Source organism: Pristiophorus japonicus, chromosome 9 (genome assembly GCF_044704955.1).
Source record: "Pristiophorus japonicus isolate sPriJap1 chromosome 9, sPriJap1.hap1, whole genome shotgun sequence".
Classification (NCBI taxonomy): Eukaryota; Metazoa; Chordata; class Chondrichthyes; family Pristiophoridae; genus Pristiophorus; species Pristiophorus japonicus.
Genome location: NC_091985.1, coordinates 215821125 through 215839429, shown reverse-complemented (window position 1 = coordinate 215839429; position 18305 = coordinate 215821125). Strand labels below are relative to the sequence as shown.

Sequence of the window (18305 nt, the reverse complement as noted above, 5' to 3'; positions counted from 1 at the left end):
TGCCTCTGTTACCACGACTTTGGACTATTCCATTGCTCTCCTGATCGGCCTCACACCTCGCACTCTCCGCAAACTTAAGCTTATCAAAAACACTCCTGACCGTATCCTTACTCAAGAACACAAGAAGTAGCAGCAGGTGTTGGCCATACGGCCCCTCCTGTCTGCTCCGCCATTCAGTAAGATCTCTATTCGATAGAGAATTTCAAAGATGCACAACTCTTAAGTGAAGAAATATCTCATCTCAGTCTTCAATGGCCGATCTCTTATCCTAATGCTAGGACCCCTAGTTTTAGACTATCCAGCCCGTGACAATTCTATGTTTCAATGATATCACCTTCCATTCTTCTAAACTCCAGAGAATATAGGCCTATTCTACTCAATCTGTCCTCAGCCCTCTCATCCCAACTTGTACCAATTTCCGTTCACCCATCACCCCTGTGCTCACTGAACTACATTGGCTCCTGCTCCATCGATTTCAAAATGCTCTTCCTTGTTTTGAAATCCATCAAGGACCTTGCCCCTCCCTATTGCTGTAACCTCCTCCAGCCCTACAACCCTCAGAGATCTTTGCATTCCTCCAATTCTAGCCTCTTGAGCAGTCCAATTTTCATCGATCCAATATTGGTGGCAATACCTTCAGCTGCCGAGGCCATAAGCTCTGGAATTCCCTCATTAAACCTCTGCACCTTCAAAATGCTCCTTAATACCTACCCTTTTGAACAAGCTTTTAATCCTGTGTTAATATTTCCTTACGTGACTGGGTGTCAAATTCTGTTTGCTAACGGTCCTGTGAAGTGCCTTGGGACATTTTACGATGTTTAAGGCACGATATTAATGCAATTTGTTGCTGATAACAGGCATGGGGAATTGCAATAGATTGATAACTGCAGAGGAAGAGGATTGTTATGTATTGCTAACAGCGTGAATTATTTTAATGTGAGATGGCCCTTGCACATTAGCTACCACACGAGCTTGGCAAAGCAAGGTCTTGGTCCAATGGCAAGGGGATCCAAGACGACTGGACACCAGGCTCTGCTGCATGTTTCCTCTGGCACTGACTCTCACTGGGGTACAGTTTCCTCTGACTCTCACTGGGGTACAGTTTCCTCTGGCACTGACTCTCACTGGGGTACAGTTTCCTCTGGCATTGTCCCTCACTGGGATACAGTTTCCTCTGGCTCTGACTCTCACTGGGGTACAGTTTCCTCTGACTCTCACTGGGATACAGTCTCCTCTGGCACTGACTCTCACGGGGGTACAGTTTCCTCTGGCACTGACTCTCACTGGGGTACAGTTTCCTCTGTCACTGAACTCACTGGAGTACAGTTTCCTCTGGCACAGATTTACTGTGTATCTAATTCGTGCTGCCCCTGCCCTGGGAGTGCTTGATGGGACAGTATAAAGGGAGCTTCGCTCTTTACCGAACCCGTGCTGTACCTATCATGGGATTGTTGGGACAGTGTAGAAAGAGATTTGCTCTGTATCTAACCCGTGCTCTGCCTGCCCTGTGAGCTTTGATGGGTCGCTGTAGGAGAAGCTTTCCTCTGAATCTAACCTGTACTCTACCTGTCCGAGTTGTATCTGATGGGACAGTGTAGAGGGAGGTTTACTCTGTATCTCATCATCATCATTGGCAGTCCCTTGGAACATAGGAAATAGGTGCAGGAGTAGGCCATTCGGCCCTTCGAGCCTGCAACATCATTCAATATGATCATGGCTGATCATGCAACTTCAGTACCCCATTCCTGCTTTCTCTCCATACCCCTTGATCCCTTTAGCCATAAGGGTAACATCTAACTCCCTTTTGAATATATCTAATGAACTGGCCTCAACAACTTTCTGTGGTGAAGAATTCCACAGGTTCACAATTCTCTGAGTGAAGAAGTTTCTGGTCCTAAATGGCTTAGCCCTTATCCTTTGACTGTGCTCCCTGGTTCTAGACTTCCCCAACATCGGGAACATTTTTCCTGCATCTAACCTGTCCAATCCCGTCAGAATGTTATATTTTTCTATGAGATCCCCTCTCATTCTTCTAAATTCCAGTGAATATAAGCCTAGTCGATCCAGTCTTTCTTCATATGTCAGTCCTGCCATCCCAGGAATCAGTCTGGTGAACCTTCACTGCACTCCCTCAATTGCAAGAATGTCCTTCCTCAGATTAGGAGACCAAAACTGTACACAATATTCAAGGTGTTGCCTCACCAAGGCCCTGTAGAACCGCAGTAAGACCTCCCTGCTCCTATACTCAAATCCTCTCGCTATGAAGGCCAACATGCCATTTACCACCTTCACCGCATACTGTACCTGCATGTCAACTTTCAATGACTGATGTACCATGACACCCAGGTCTCGTTGCACCTCCCCTTTTCCTAATCTGTCACCATTTAGATAATATCCTGCCTTCCTGTTTTTCCCAAGTGGATAACCTCACATTTATCTACATTATACTGCATCTGCCTTGCATTTGCCCACTCACCTAACCTGTCCAAGTCACCCTGCAGCCTCTTAACATCCTCCTCACAGCTCTCACTGCCACCCAGCTTAGTGTCATCTGCAAATGAGGATGACTTGCTTCCACGCCAAAAAAGGATGAGTTCACAGGTGCTTCAATGAAGGGCCTAATATTCCAGATCCTGAACTACATCCTGAAGGGTGGAAGATGCCTGTGCGTGGCTTTTTTTAACATGTGGTGGCCGTTGCACGCCAGCCACCACATGGGAAACTCAGTATCTAATCTGTGCTGTGCCTGCCCTGGCATTGTTTGATGGGATAGTGTAGAGGGAGTTTTACTCTGTATTTATCCAAAGCTGTACCTGCCCTGGGAGTGTCTGATAGGACAGTGTAGATGGAGGTTTACTCTGTATCTAACCTGTACTGTACCTGCCTTGGGAGTGTTTGACGGGACAGTGTAAATTGGGCTTTATGCTGTATCTAACGTGTACTGTACCTGCCTTGGAAGTATTTGATGGGACAGTGTCGAGGGAACTTTACGCTGTATCTAACCCGTGCTATACCTGTCCTGTGAGTGTTTGATGGGACAGTGCAGAGGGAGCTTTACTCTGTACCTAACCCGTGTTGTACCTGCACTGGGAGTGTTTGATGGGATAATGTAGAGAGAGGTTTACTGTGTATCTAACCTGTGCTAACCTAGCAAGTTGTGAGGAGGACGCAAAGAATCTACAAACAAATATAGATAGGCTAAGTGAGTGGGCAAAGCTTTGGCAGATGGAGTATAATGTGGAAAAATGTGAGGGTATCCACGTTAGTAGGAGTAATAAAAAAGCAAATTATTTAAATTGTGAGAGATTACAAAATGCGGTGGTACAGAGGGATCTGGGGGTCCTTGTACATGAAACACAAACATTTAGCATGCAGTTACTGCAATTGATTAGGAAGGCAAATGGAATGTTGGCCTTTATTGCAAGGGGGATGGAGTATAAAAGTAGGGTAGTCCTTCTCCAACTGTACATGGCATTGGTAAGACCACAACTGGAGTACTGCGTACTGTTTTGGTCTCCTTATTTCAGGAAGGATATACTTGCACTGGAGGCAGTTCAGAGAAGGTTCACGAGGTTGATTGCTGAGATGAAAAGGTTGTCATAATGAGAGAGGTTGAGCAGGTTGGGCCTGTACTCATTGGAGTTTAGAAGACGTAGAGGTGATCTTATTGAAACGTGTAAGATTCTGAGGGGGCTTGACAGGGCAGATGAAGAGAGGATGTTTCCCCTCATGGAGGAATCTAACACCAGGGGGCATAGTTTCAGAATAAGTGGTCGCTCATTTAAAACGGAAATCAAGAAGAATTTCTTCTCTGAGGGTTGTGAATCTTTGGAATTCGCTACCTCAGAGAGCTGTGGTGGCTGGGTCATTGAATGTATTTAAGGTGGGGATAGACAGATTTTTGAAAGATAAGGGAGTCAAGGGTTATGGGGAGTGGGCAGGGAAGTGGAGTTAAGGCCTGGATCTGATCAGCCATGATCTTATTGAGTGGCGGAGCAGGCTCGAGGGGCCAAATGGCCAATCCTGCTCCTATTTCTTATGTTCCATACCTGCCCTTTGCATGTTTGATGGGACAGTGTGGAGGGAGATTTGCTCTGTATCTAACCCATGCTGTACATGCCCCAGGAGTTTTTGACAGGACAGTGTACAGAGAGCGTTACGCTGTATCTAATCAGTGCTGTACCTGCCCTGGTAGTGTCTGATGGGACAGTGTAGAGAGAGCTTTACTCTCTGCATAACCCGTGCTGTACCTGCCTTGTGAGTGATTGATGGGACACTGCAGAGGGAGCTTTTGCTCTGTATCTAATCCATGCTCTACCTGACCTGTGAGCTTTGATGGGTTGGTGTAGGGGAAGCTTTCCTCTGTATCTAACCCGTACTCTACCTGCCCTAGTTGTGTTTGATGGGACAGTGTAGAGGGAGCTTTAGGCTGTATATAATCTGTGCTGTACCTATCCTGGGAGTGTTTGTTGGAACAGTGTAAAATGAGGTTTACTCTATATCTAATCCTTGCTGTACTTGCCCTTGGGAGTGTCTGATGGGACAATATAGAGGGAGGTTTATTCTATCTAATCCGTGCTGTACCTACCCTGCAAATATTTGATGGGACAGTGTAGATGAAGCCTTACTCTGTTTATGACCCGTGCTGTACCTGTTGTGGGAGTGTTTGATGGGACAGTGTAGAGGGAACTATACTCTGTATCTGACCCATGCTATTACATGCCCTGCGAGTGTTTGATGGGGCAGTGTAGAGGGAGCTTTACTCTATATCTGACCCATGCTATACCTGCCCTGTGCGTTTTGGATGGGACAGTGTAGATAGATGTTTATTCTGTATCTAACACGGGCTATACCTGCCCTGACATTGTTTGATGGGACAGTGTAGAGGGAGCTTTACTCGGTATCTGACCTCTACTGTACCTGCCCTGGCAGTGTTTTTGGGACAGTGCAGAGGGAGCTTTACTCTGTATCTAACCTGTGCTGCACCTTCTCTGGCAGTGTTTGATGGGACAGTTAGAGGGAGCTTTAATCAGTACCTAACCCATGCTGTATCTGCCCTGAGAGTATTTGATGTGACAATGTAGAGGCAACTTTACAATGTATCTAATCCATGCTGTACCTGTCCTGGGCGTGTTTGATGGGCTAATGTAGACAGAGATTTGCCGTGTACTGAACCTGTGCTAACCTAGGAAGTTGTGAGGAGGACGCAAAGAATCTACAAAGAGATATGGAGGGGCTAAGTGAGTGGGCAAAAAATTGGCAGATGGAGTATAATGTGGGAAAATGTGAGGTTATCCACTTTGGTAGGAAAAATAAAAAAGCAAATTATTATTTAAATGGGGAGAGATTTCAAAATGCGGTGGTGCAGAGGGATCTGTGGGTCCTTGTACATTAAACACAAAAAGTTAGCATGCAGTTACAGCAAGTAATTAGGAACGCAAATGGAATGTTGTCCTTTATTGCAAGGGGGATGGAGTATAAAAGTAAGAAAGTCCTTCTACAACTGTACAGGTCGTTGGTAAGACCACACCTGGAGAACTGCGTACAGTTTTGGTCTCCTTATTTAAGGAGGGGTATATTTGCACTGGAGGCAGTTCAGAGAGGTTCCCGAGATTGATTACTGAGATGAAGGGATTGTCATATGAAGGAAGGTAAAGCAGGTTGGGCCTATTCACATTGGAGTTTAGAAGACTTAGAGGTGATCTTATTGAAACATATAAGATTTTAAGGGGGCTTGACAGGGTAGATGCAGAGAGGATGTTTCCCTTCTTGGGGGAATGTAGAACTAGGGGGCATAGTTTCAGAATAAGACTGTTTAAAACTGAAAATGCGGAGGAATTTCTTATCTGAGTGTTGTGAATCTTTGGAATTCTCTACCTCAGAGAGCTGTGGAGGCTGGGTCATTGAATGTATTTAAGGTGGGGATAGACAGATTTTTGAATGATAAGGGAGTCTAGGGTTATGGAGAGCGGGAGGGAAAGTGGAGTTGAGGCCAGGATCAGATCAGGCATGATCTTATTGAATGGCAGAGCAAGCTCGAGGGGCCAAATGGCCTACTCCTGCTCCTATTTCTTATGTTCTATATCCGCCCTTTGAGGTTTTGATGGGACAGTGGAGAGAGAGATTTGCTCTGTATCTAATCCATGTTGTACCTGCCCTGGGAGTGTTTGATGGGACAGTATAGAGGGAGCTTGACTCTCTGTCTAACCCATTGCTGTACCTGCCCTGGGAGTGTTTGATGGGACAGTGTAGAGGGAGCTTGACTCTCTGCCTAACCCATTGCTGTACCTGCTTTGTGAGTGTTTGATGGGACAGTGTAGTGGGAGCTTTCTGCTATATCGAATCCGGGCTGTACCTGCCCTGGCATTATTTGATAGGGGAGTATAGAGGGGGCTTTACCCTCTGCCTAACCCATGCTTTACCTGCCCTTGGAGTGTTTGTTGGCCGGTGTAGAGGAAGCTTTACTCTGTATCTAACCTGTGCTGTACCTCCCCTGGGAGTGTTTGATATGGGAGTGTAGAGGGATTTTTACTTTGTATCTAACCTGTGCTGTATCTGCTCTGGCATTGTTTGATGGGTCAGTATAGAGGGAGCTTTACTCTGTATCCAATCTGTGCTGTGCCGGCCCTGGGAATATTTGATGGGACAATGTAGAGGGAGCTTTACTAAGTCCCGAGGTTGCAAGCCATCGGGTCCAGGGGACTTTTCCACCTTTCGTCCCATTATTTTACTGAGCACTTTTTCTTTAGTGATTGCTTTAAGTTCCTCCCTCACTACAGCCCCTTGATTATCTATTATTGGGGTGTTTTTAATGTCTTCTACCGTGAAGACTGATACAAAATATTTGTTCAAAGTCTCTGCCATTTCCCTGGTCCCCATTATTAATTCCCCAGTCTCATCCTCTAAGGACCAACATTTACTTTAACTACCTTATCCTTTTTACATACCTGTAGAAGCTCTTTTTATATTGCTTGCTAGTTTACTCTCACAATCCACCTTCCCTCTCTTTATTATTTCTTTAGTCATCATTTGCTGTTTTTAAAAACATTTGCCTCCCACTAATCTTGGCCACTTTGTGTGCCATTGTTTTCAGTTTGATACCATCCTTTACTTCCTTCATTAACCGCGGATAGTTCTCCCGTCGCTTAAAGTCTTTCCTTCTCACCGAAATATATTTGCTCGTGGCTCAGGTAGTAATCCAGAGATTATTGCCTTTGTGGTTCTGCTTTTTAATTTAGCCCCTAGCTGCTCAAAATTCTTCAGCAGAACCCCTTTCTTTGTTCTAGCTATGTCATTGGTACCTACGTGGACCACGACAACTGGATCTTCCCCCTCGTACTCCAATCCCTCTTCAGCCCAGAGGAGATAGAAACATAGAAAATAGGTGCAGGAGTAGGCCATTCGGCCCTTCAAGCCTGCACCGCCATTCAATGAGTTCATGGCTGAACATGCAACTTCAGTACCCCATTCCTGCTTTCTTACCATACCCCTTGATCCCCCTAGTAGTAAGGACTACATCTAACTCCTTTTTGATGTCCTTAACCTTGGCACTGCGCAGGCATCACAGCCTTCGGGACTCACACACTCGGCTGCAGAGAACAGTATCTATCTCTGAAACTATACTGTTTCCGAACACTACAACATTTCTTTTTACTCCCCCCCCCCACTTGAATGGCCTCCTGTACCACTGCGCTGTGGTCAGTTTGCTCATCCTCCCTGCAGTCCCTGCCCTCATCCAAACAGGGAGCAAGAATCTCGTACCTGTTGGACAATTGCAAGGGCTGAGGCTCCTCCATCACTACCTCCTGGGTCCCCACAGCTGCCTCGCTCGTAGTCACACCATTCTGTCTCTAACCACGGACCAAATTTGAATTAATTAATCTAAGGGGTGTGACTGCCTCCTGGAACACAGGGTCCAGGTAACTTTCCCCCTCCCTGATGTGTCGCAGTGTCTGCAGCTCGGACTCCAGCTCATCAACGTGGAGCTGAAGTTCCTCGAGCAGCCAACACTTACTGCAGATGTGGTCGCCGTGGACCTCAATGGGGTCAACCAGTTCCCACATGCAGCAGCAGTAACACATTGCCTGCCCTGCCATCTCGAATGTATTTAGTTAAGTTTTCACATTTTGAAAGTTTAGATTTTTAATCCCATGCCCAAGAAAAGAGAGAAAAACTGACCAACCAATCACTTCCCTGCTTTCCTATGATGTCACATTTTGAATCTTTTTACTTCTTCTCCTCCCAGGTCACTTGGTGCTGTTTCGGCTGTCTGCTCGGCTGACTCACGCCCTTTGTAGGCTTACCGCTGCTCCCACTCTCGCGCCCTTTCCGAAGTCCCGCTGCTCGGCTGACTCACACCCTTTGTAGGCTTACCGCTGCTCCCGCTCTCGCGCCCTTCATGAAGGGATGGGCATAAGTTGGGTTTTCCCCTCGTGTTGGTTCTCTCGCCCCCTGCTGCTGGCCCAGTCTGGCAGCTATGTCCTTCAGGACTCGGCCAGCTCGGTCAGTAGTGGTGCTACCGAGACAGTCTTGATGGACATTGAAGTCCCCCACCCAGAGTACATTCTGTGCAGCTTGCTACTCTCAGTGCTTCTTTCGAGTGGTGTTCAACATGGAGGAGCACTGATTCATCAGCTGAGGGAGGGCGGTAGATGGTCATCAGCAGGAGGTTTCCTTGTCCATGCTTGACCTGAAGCCACGAGACTTCATGGGGTCCGGAGTCAATGTTGAGGACTCCGGGCCACACCCTTCCGACTGTATACTACTGTACCACCACCGGTGGGACAGGACACACCCAGGGATGGTGATGGAGGAGTCTGGCTGAAAGGTATGATTCTGTGAGTATGACGATGTCAGTCTGCTGCTTGACTAGTCTGGGACATCTCTTCCAATTTTGGCACAAGTCCCCAGATGTTGGTGAGAAAGACTGGGCTGGGTGGGCCGTTGTCGGGTCCGTAGCCGGTGCGGAGGTCGATGCCGGGTGGTCCGTCCGGTTTTATTCTTATTATTGTTTTTCGTAGCGGTGGATCAATTGATGAATCAATATGATCTTATTGAATGGTGGAGCAGGCTCAAGGGCCAAAGGGCCTACTCCTGCTTCTAATTCTTATGTGCTTATTCCCTAGCCCAGACCCTGTCTCTATATTAAGAGCAATGGTCCCAACACTGACCCTGGGGACACCACTGTTTACATCCCTCCAGTCTGAAGAACATCCATTAACCACTACTCTCTGTTTTCTGCCCTTTACCCAACTTCCTCTCCACACTGCCCCACTCCCTTTAATACCATGAGCCTTAATTTGATCAACAAGCCTCCTGTCCGGCACCTTATCAAACACCTTTTGACAATCCATCTACACAACATCCACTGCATTTCCTTTCTCACTGCACTGTGTTATTTCCTGCAATAATCCCTGCTGTCTATCCTGAATCAATCCATTTCACTACCAAATGTTGCAACATTTACTTCTGTAGCCAGAATCCCCCGCGCAGGGGTAAAGTGCTCTATCAATGACACCAGGAGCCCAGACACGGGACCGGGCTGTGCTCTGAGTAGGCGCAGTGTCAGTGGTGGAGGTGGTCTGAGGTGGAAGAGACATTCCGCGAGTCGGTCGGAGTTTGTGGGCTCAGCGGAGCAATTAGACCCCTGGGTGGGCTGTGCAGCTTCATAAACACCTGGTGTAGGCCCCAGGCACCTAATATGAGCTGGCAGGACCCATGTTTGACCCGCGGTGATAGACCCGACCGCTCGGGGTAACTAGCCGAATTCTTAGACACTATCAGCGTGCCTGGGCGGCCATCTTGGTACAGGAGCAGAGGGCGGGCAGGGCTTTAGGGTCCCAGTGAACTCGAGAGAAAATCATTTCCTTACTTATTCTCAGTCTGCACACTAGGGATGTAGAACTGAACCCAACCAGAGAAGAGGGAGTGAGAAAACTGCAGATGGAAGAAAGAAATGATGGAGGTGGTGCGATGAGTTTGGATTTCAGCACAGGGTGGAGGGAGAGTGTGTGGGATGGGAATTTACAGCTTTGGGAAACAAGAGACGAAAGAATGTTCCATAAAAAGTAGGATTGTCTGCCCTCAATTTCTATCCTGCACTTCCAGTGCTGACTTTCGTAAACACTTTTTACAGGATATTAGAAGAGGAGGATTTACAGACAGGAAACTCGAACCAATCAAGATCTGACAGAGTCACTCGATTCACTTGAATATCATCGGCCTTTGAATGTGAAAAGAGAAACGTTTGTCTGCTCTGTCTGTGGGAAAAGATTTCAAACATCAGTGTGACTGGTAAAGCACCGAGACACACACACCCGAGTGAGAGTGTTCCAGTGCCCTGATTGTGGAAAGAGCTTTAACTAGTTACACAGCCTGAAAAAACATCGCACTATTCACAGCGGGGAGAAACCATACACGTGTTCTGTGTGTGGACGAGGCTTCAACTGATCGTCAAACCTGGAGAGACACAAGGACACTTGCACCATGGAGAATCTGTGGAAATGTGGAGACTGCGGGAAGGGATTCAATTGCTCCTCTGCGCAGTCACACCGGGGAGAGGCCGTTCACCTGCCCCATGTGTGGGAAGGGATTCACTTATTCATTCAGCCTGCTGATACATCAGCGAGTTCACACTGGGGAGAGACCGTTCACCTGCACTGTATGTGAAAAGGATTCACTTGTTCATCCAGCCTGGTGAGACACCAGCGTGTTCACACTGGGGAGAGGCCGTTTACCTGTCCTGTGTGTGGGAAGAAATTCACTGCATCTTCACAGCTCATTGAACACAAGCGTGTTCACACTGGGGAGAGACCGTTCGTCTGTTCCGTATGTGGGAAACAGTTTGCTAAATCATCTCATCATCTGAGTCACCAGCGAGCTCACACAGGAGAGAGGCTGTTCATCTGCTCTGTGTGTGGAAAGGGATTCACTAATTCATTCGAGCTTCATGCTCACCAGCGTATTCATACCGGGGAGAGACCTTTTACCTGTTCTGTGTGTGGGAAGGCATTCACTCGTTCATCCCACCTCACTGAACACCAACTTGTTCACACCAGTAAGAGACCGTTTAAATGTTCTGACTGTGAAAAGAGCTATAAAAGCAGAAATGATCTGATGAAACACCAACGCACTCACACTGGGGAGAGGCCGTTCATCTGCTCCGAGTGTGGGAAGGGCTTCCCTCTTTCATCCAACCTGCTAACACACCAACGCACTCACACTGGGGAGAGGCCGTTCATCTGCTCCGAGTGTGGGAAGGGCTTCCCTCTTTCATCCAACCTGCTGACACACCAACGCATTCACACTGGGGAGAGGCCATTCATCTGCTCCGAGTGTGGGAAGGGCTTCACTCGTTTATCCAACCTTCAGTCACACCAGCGAGTTCACAAGTGACTGCAGGGGTTGGATTCTGCTTTTATTGTTGCCGTTAATCACATCCAGGACTGAACCATGTTCACTCGGACAGTTGGAGTTTGTTGCTGCTGGTGTAATTAATCCCTATAACTGGGCTGGAGTTTAATTTTCTGGATATCATAGAATCATAGAATGGTTACAGCACAGAAGGAGGCCTTTCGGACCATCGAGCCCATGCCGGCTCTCTGCAAGAACACTTCAGCTAGTCCCACTCCCCGCCCTTTCGCTGTAGCCCTGCAAATGTTTTATTTCAGGTACTTATCCAATTCCCTTTTTGAAAGCCACGATTGAATCTGCCTCCACCAGCCTTTCAGGCAGTGCATTCCAGATCCTAACCACTCGCTGCTTAAAGAAAAGTTTTTTCTCATGTCGCCTTTGGTTCTTTTGCCAATCACCTTGAATCTGTGTCCTCTGGTTCTCAACCCTTCCACCAACGGGAATATTTTCTCTCTACTCTGTCCAGACCCCTCATGATTTTAGAGCACCTCCATCAAATCTCCTCTCAACCTTCTCTGTTTTAAGACGAACAACCTCAGCTTCACCAGTCTATCCATGTAACTGAAGTCCCTCATCCCTGGAATCATTCTTGTAAATCTTTTCTGCATCCTCTGTCAAACAACGATCAAATAAATCAGCTTTGTTTCCTACATGCAGCGAGTCGATTCCTTGATTTCTCCAAGAGGAGACTAATTGATGTCCTGTTATCGACTGTTCCTTTTCTCCTTTGTATTTATAAAGTGCCTTTCACGGCCTCTGTTTTAGTGATGTTGGTTGAGGGATAAATGTTAGCCAGGACACCAGAGAGATTTCTTCGAAATAACGTCATGGAATCTTTTATGCCCACTTGAGAGGTCAGATGGTTCTGATTCTCAGAAGATCAAGATGTAGAATCAGTTTGGGTGGAGATAAGAAATAATAAGGGAAATAAGTCACTGGTGGGAATAGTCTATGGGCTCCCTATCAATAGCTGCACTGCAGGACAGCATATAAATCAAGAAATAATGGAGGCTTATAAGAAAGGTACTGCAATAAGCATTGATGATTTAAATCTTTATATTGATTGGATATATCAATATAAAGATTAGGTAGCCTTGAGGAAGAGTTCATAGAGTGTATTCGGGATGTTTTCTTAGAACAATGCGCTGTGGAACCAACCAGGGAGCAGACTATTTTAGAATTGGTAATGTGTAATGAGACTGGGATTAATTCATGATCTCATAGTAAAGGATCCTCTTGGGAAGAGTGATCATAGCATGGTAGAATTCCAAATTCGGTTTGAGGGTGAGAAACTTGGGTCTCAAAATAGAGCCCTGAAAAATAAAGGCAATTACAAAGGAAGGGTAAGACAGTAGATCAGGAGTGGCAGACATTTAAGGAGTTATTTCATAACTCAGCAAAAAAATTCCAGTGAGAAAGAAAGACTCTAAGAAGGATGAACCATCCGTGGCTAACTAAGAAGTAATGGGTGGTATCAAATTGAAAACAAAGGCATACAATGTTGCGAAGATTAATGAAAGGCCAGAAGAGGGAACTATTTAGAAAATAGCAAAGGACAACGAAAAAAAAAAGGGAATAGATTGAGATTAAACTAGCAAGAAATATAAAAACAGACAGTAAGAGCTTCTACGGGTATATAAAAAGGAAGAGAGTAGCTAAGTTGGTCCCTTAGAAGATGAGACTGGGGAATTAATAATGGGAAACAAGGAAATGGCAGAGAATTTGAATAAATATTTTGTATCGGTCTTCACTGCAGAAGACACTGAAAGCATCTCACTAATTGATAATAAAGGGGCTGTTGGGAGGGGAGAACTTAAAACTATCACTAGGGAGAAAAGGTACTCGGCAAACTAATGGGACTAAAGGTGGACAAGTCCCCTGGTCCCTAATAGCCTGAATCCTCGGGTCTTAAAAGAAATGGCTGCAGAGATGGTGGCCACATTGGTTGTAATCTACCAAAAATCCCTGGATTCTGGAGAGGTCCGAGCAGATTGGAAAATAGCAAATGTAATTCCCCTATTTAAGAATGGAGGGAGACAGAAAGCGGGAAACTGCAGACCAGTTAGACTAACATGTCATTGGGAAAATGCTGGAGTCCATTATTTAGAAAATCATAATGCAGTCAAGCAGAGTCAGCATGGTTTTATGAAAGGGAAATCATGTTTGACAAATTTGCTGGAGTTCTTTGAGGATGTAACGAACAGGGTGGATAAAGGAGAACCAGTAGATGTCATGTATTTGGATTTCCAGAAGGCATTTGATAAGGTGCCACATAAAAGGTTACTGCACAAGATAAGAACTCACGGGATTGGGGGTAATATATTAGTATGGATAGAGGATTGGCTAACAAACAGAAAACAGAGAGTAGGGATAAATGGGTCATTTTCAGGCTGGCAAACTGTAATTAGTCGGGTGCTACAGGGATCAGTGCTGGGGCCTCAACTATTTACAATCTATATTAATGACTTGGATGAAGGGACCGAGTGAATGTAGCTAAACTTGCTGATGATACAAAGATAAGTGGGAAAGCAAGTTGTGAGGAAGACGCAAATAATCTACAAAGGGATATAGATCAGCTCAGTGAGTGGGCAAAAGTTTGGCAGATGGAGTATAATGTGGGAAAATGTGAGGTAATCCACTTTGGTAGGAAAAATAAAAAAGCAAATTATTATTTAAATGGGGAGAGATTAGAAAATGCTGCAATACAGAGGGGTCCTTGTACATGATACACAAAAAGTTAGCATGCAGGTACAGCGTAATTAAGAAGGCAAATGGAATTTTGACCTTTATTGCAAGGGGAATGGAGTATAAAAGTAGGGAAGTCCTGCTACAACTACACTGTTGGTGAGACCACACCTGGAGTACTACGTACAGTTTTGGTCTCCTTATTTAAGGAGGGATATACTTGCATTGGGGGCAGTTCAGAGAAGGTTCACAGGGTTGATTCCTGAGATGAAAGGGTTGTCTTATGAAGAAAGGTTGGGCCTATATTCATTGGAGTTTAGAAGAATGAGAGGTGATCTTATTGAAATGTATAAGATTCTGAGGGGGCTTGACAGGATAGACGCAGAGAGGATGTTTCCCCCTGTGGAGGAATCTAACACTAGGGGTCATAGCCTATTTAAAATGGAGATGAGGAGGAATTTCTTCTCTCCGAGGAACATGAACCTTTGGAATTCTCTGCCCCAGAGAGCTGTGGAAGCTGGGTCATTCAATATATTTAAGGTGGAGATAGACAGATTTTTGAACGATAAGGGAGTCGTGGGTTATTAGGAGTGGGCAGGGAAGTGGAGTTGAAGGCAAGATCAGATCAGATCAGCCATGATCTTATTGAAGGATGGAGCAGACTCAAGGGGCCATATGGCCTACTCCTGCTCCTATTTCAAATGCTCTTATGGGGCCTCATGTGAAAGACGGCACCCCTGACAGTGCAGCGCTCCCTCTGCACTACATTGGAATGTCGGCCTAGATTTTATGCTCCATGCTCTGGGGGTGGACTTGAACCCACAACCTACTGACTCAGAGACTACCACTGAGCCACGACTAACACCGCATTGCTCGGGATTATTTGAGTTCTCTTGCCGTCTGTTACTCCCACAGACAAGTCCGAGCTCCCCATACCTTCAAGAGCGTCTCTCCTAGCCTTGCGATCAGAGAATCATAGAAATTTACAGCACAGAAGGAGGTCATCATGTCCGTGCTTGCTGACAAAGAGCTTTCCAGCCTGATCCCTCTTTCCAGCTCTTGGATTGTAGCCTTGTAGGTTGCGGCACTTCAAGTGCATATTCAAGTACTTTTTAAATGCTATGAGGGTTTCTGACTCTTCCATTCTTTCAGGCAGTGAGTTCCAGACCCCCACCAACCTTGGTGAAAATATTTCTCCTCAAATCCCCTCTAAATCTCCTACCACTTACTTGAAATCTATGCCCCCTGGTTATTCAACCCTCTGCTGAGGGAAATAGGTCTTTCCTATATGCTCTATCTAGGCCCCTCATAATTTTATACACCTCAATTAGGTCTCCTAAGCCTCCTCTGTTCCAAAGAAAACAACTCCAGCTTATCCAATCTTTCCTCATAGCTAAAATTCTCCAGTCCAGGCAACATCCTCGTAAATTTCCTCTACCCTCTCAGAGGCAGTCACATCTTTCCTGTACTGTGGTGACCAGAACTGCACGCAGTACTCTAACTGTGGCCTAAGTAGTTTTTTATACAGTTCAAGCATAACCTCCCTACTCTTCTAGTCTATGCCTCGGCTAATAAAGGTATGTATCCCGTATGCCTTCTTAACTACCTTATCTACCTGTCCTGCTACTTCTGGAATCTGTGGACATGCACTCCAAGGTCCCTTTGTCCCTCTACACTTCTCATTGTCCTACCATTTATTGTTTATTCCATTTCCTTGTTAGCCCTCCCCAATTACCTCACACTTCTCAGTATTGAGTTCCATTTGGCACTGTTCTGCCCAGCTGACCAGTCCATTGATATCTTCCTGCAGTCTACCGCTTCTTCATTATCAAGCACAGGGCCAATTTTTGTATCATCTGCAAACTTCTGAATCATACCTCCTACATTCAAGTCCAAATCATTGATTTTATATATATATATATATATCACAAAAAGCAAGGGACCAGCTACTGAACCCTGCGGCAGCCCACTGGAAACTGCCCTGGGAGGGTGTAGAAGGACATTTACTCTGTATCTAAACCAGGCTGTAGTTGGCCTGGGAGTGTTTGATGGGGAGTATAGAGGGAGCTTTACTCTATATATGTAGAGGGAACTTAACTCTGTACCTTGCCCGTGCTATATATAACCTGGGAATGTTTGATGGGACAATGCAGAGGGAGCATTACTCTGTCACTAACCCGTGTTGTCTATGCCCTGGGAGTGTTTGAAGGGTCAGTGTGGAGGGAGCTTTACTCTGTATCTAATCCGTGCTGTACTACATGTCTTATTACATTAATATACTTGCAGAATTGGCATATAATGAATTTCAACACTGATAAATGTGAGGTATTGCATTTTGGTAACAGAAATAAGGAGGTCACATATTAGTTGGAAAACCAGAATCTAAATGGGGCAGAAGAGCAAAGTGATCTCGGAATACAAATGCAAAAATCACCAAGAGTAGCAACACAGGTTAATAAGGCCGTTAAAAAGAGCAAACCAAGCACTCGGGTTTATTTCCAGGGGGATTGAATTGAAAAGTAGCTAAATTATGCTGAACTTGTATCGAACCTCGGTTAGATCACATTTGGAGTACTGTGTACAATTGTGATCTCAATATTATAAAAAGGATATAGAGGCATTGGCGAGGATGGAAATAGGATTTACAATTATGATACCAGAAATGCGAGGTTATGCCTATTAGGAAAGGATGAACAGGCTGTGTCTCTTCCTCTTGAAAAGAGAAGATGACTTTTGTTTTAATTCGTTCATGGGATGTGGGCTTCGCTGGCAAGGCCAGCATTTATTACCCATCTCTAATTGCCCTTGAGAAGATGGTTGTGAGCCACCTTCTTGAACCGCTGCAGTCCGTGTGGTGGAGCGGTGAGGTCAGGGCGAAGGAGCGGCGAGAGATTGTAGCGGGACATGATCGGGACCTAGGTGAGGCGTGAGTTTGGGGACCAGAAGAGGCGAGGGCCCAGGGGCAGCACGGGCAGTCCACACTGCGACATACGTGAGCATTAGGTCCGTGCAGCAGAGCTGGTCTCCAGTCGTTTGTACATGGGACGTGCTGGCAACGGAAGAATGACCATAATATGATAGAATGTTACATTAAGTTTGAAAGTGATTTTGTTAAATCCGAAACTGAGGTCTTAAATTTAAACAAATTTAGGTATGAGGGGTGAGTTGGCTAAGGTAGATTCGGAAACTACATTAAGAGGTATCAAGATAGATAAGCAATGGCTCGCTTTGAAGAATTAATACATAATTTACAATAATTACATTCCTTTTAAGGCACAAGACCCCCACAGGAAAGGTGGTCCAACCGTGACTAAGAAGTGAAGTTAAAGATAGTTTTAGAACAAAGGAAGAAGCTTATAATGTTGCCAAAAAGAGCAGTAAGCCTGGGGATTGGGAGCATTTTAGAATTCAGCAAAGGAGGACCAAGAAACTGAAATGGGAAAATAGAATGAGAGTAAACTAGCGAGAGACATAAAAACAGACTGTAAAGTCAGTCGAGGAGGCGGGAGCTCGGAGCAGCGCGAGTCCGGGGTCGGCGAGAGGCCTATAAAGGCCAGCGGGAGTCGAGCAGTTCGAGCAGTCAGTCGAGGAGGCGGGAGCTCGGAGCAGCGCGAGTCCGGGGTCGGCGAGAGGCGTGCCGGTGCAGCTACAGGGAGAAGGCAAAGAAAGAAACAAAGGTGACGTCACAGCCTAGGGGGTAAGTGATTGGCTGGTGATTGGTGAGTTCTTTTTCTTCTTACATTAGTCAGTAACTTTTAACATTGTTGTTGCCAATTTAAGTGTATCTAAGGGTTCAGTCATGGCAGGAGAGCTCGGTCGGGTGTTATGCTCCTCCTGTACCATGTGGGAACTCAGGGACGCTTCTGGTGTCCATGACGACTACGTGTGCGGGAAGTGTATCCACCTCAAGCTCCTGACGGTCCGGGTTACGGAATTGGATCTGAGGGTGGATTCACTCTGGAGCATCCACGATGCTGAGAATGACGTGAGTATCACGTGTAGTGAGTTGGTCTTACCGCAGGGAAAGGGTCCACAGCCAGATAGGGAATGGAAGACCAGCAGGAAGAGTAGTGCAAGGAAGGTAGTGCAGGGGTCCCCTGTGGTCATCCCCCTGCAAAACAGATACACCGTTTTGAGTACTGTTGAGGGGAATGACTCATCAGGGGAGGGCAGCAGCAGCCAAGTTCATGGCACTGTGGCTGGCTCTG

At 46.0% G+C, this 18305-nt stretch overlaps 1 protein-coding gene across 1 annotated transcript in view; it reads left to right on the top strand.

Annotated features, from left to right (window-relative positions):
• Positions 1–18305, top strand: part of LOC139274124 (zinc finger protein 84-like) — a 74363-nt gene that overhangs the window by 2239 nt on the left and 53819 nt on the right. The window contains exon 2 of the mRNA XM_070891167.1: positions 10673–11385. Coding sequence (XP_070747268.1) covers positions 10673–11385 — 713 coding nt within the window. The remainder of the gene's footprint in view (positions 1–10672; positions 11386–18305) is intronic.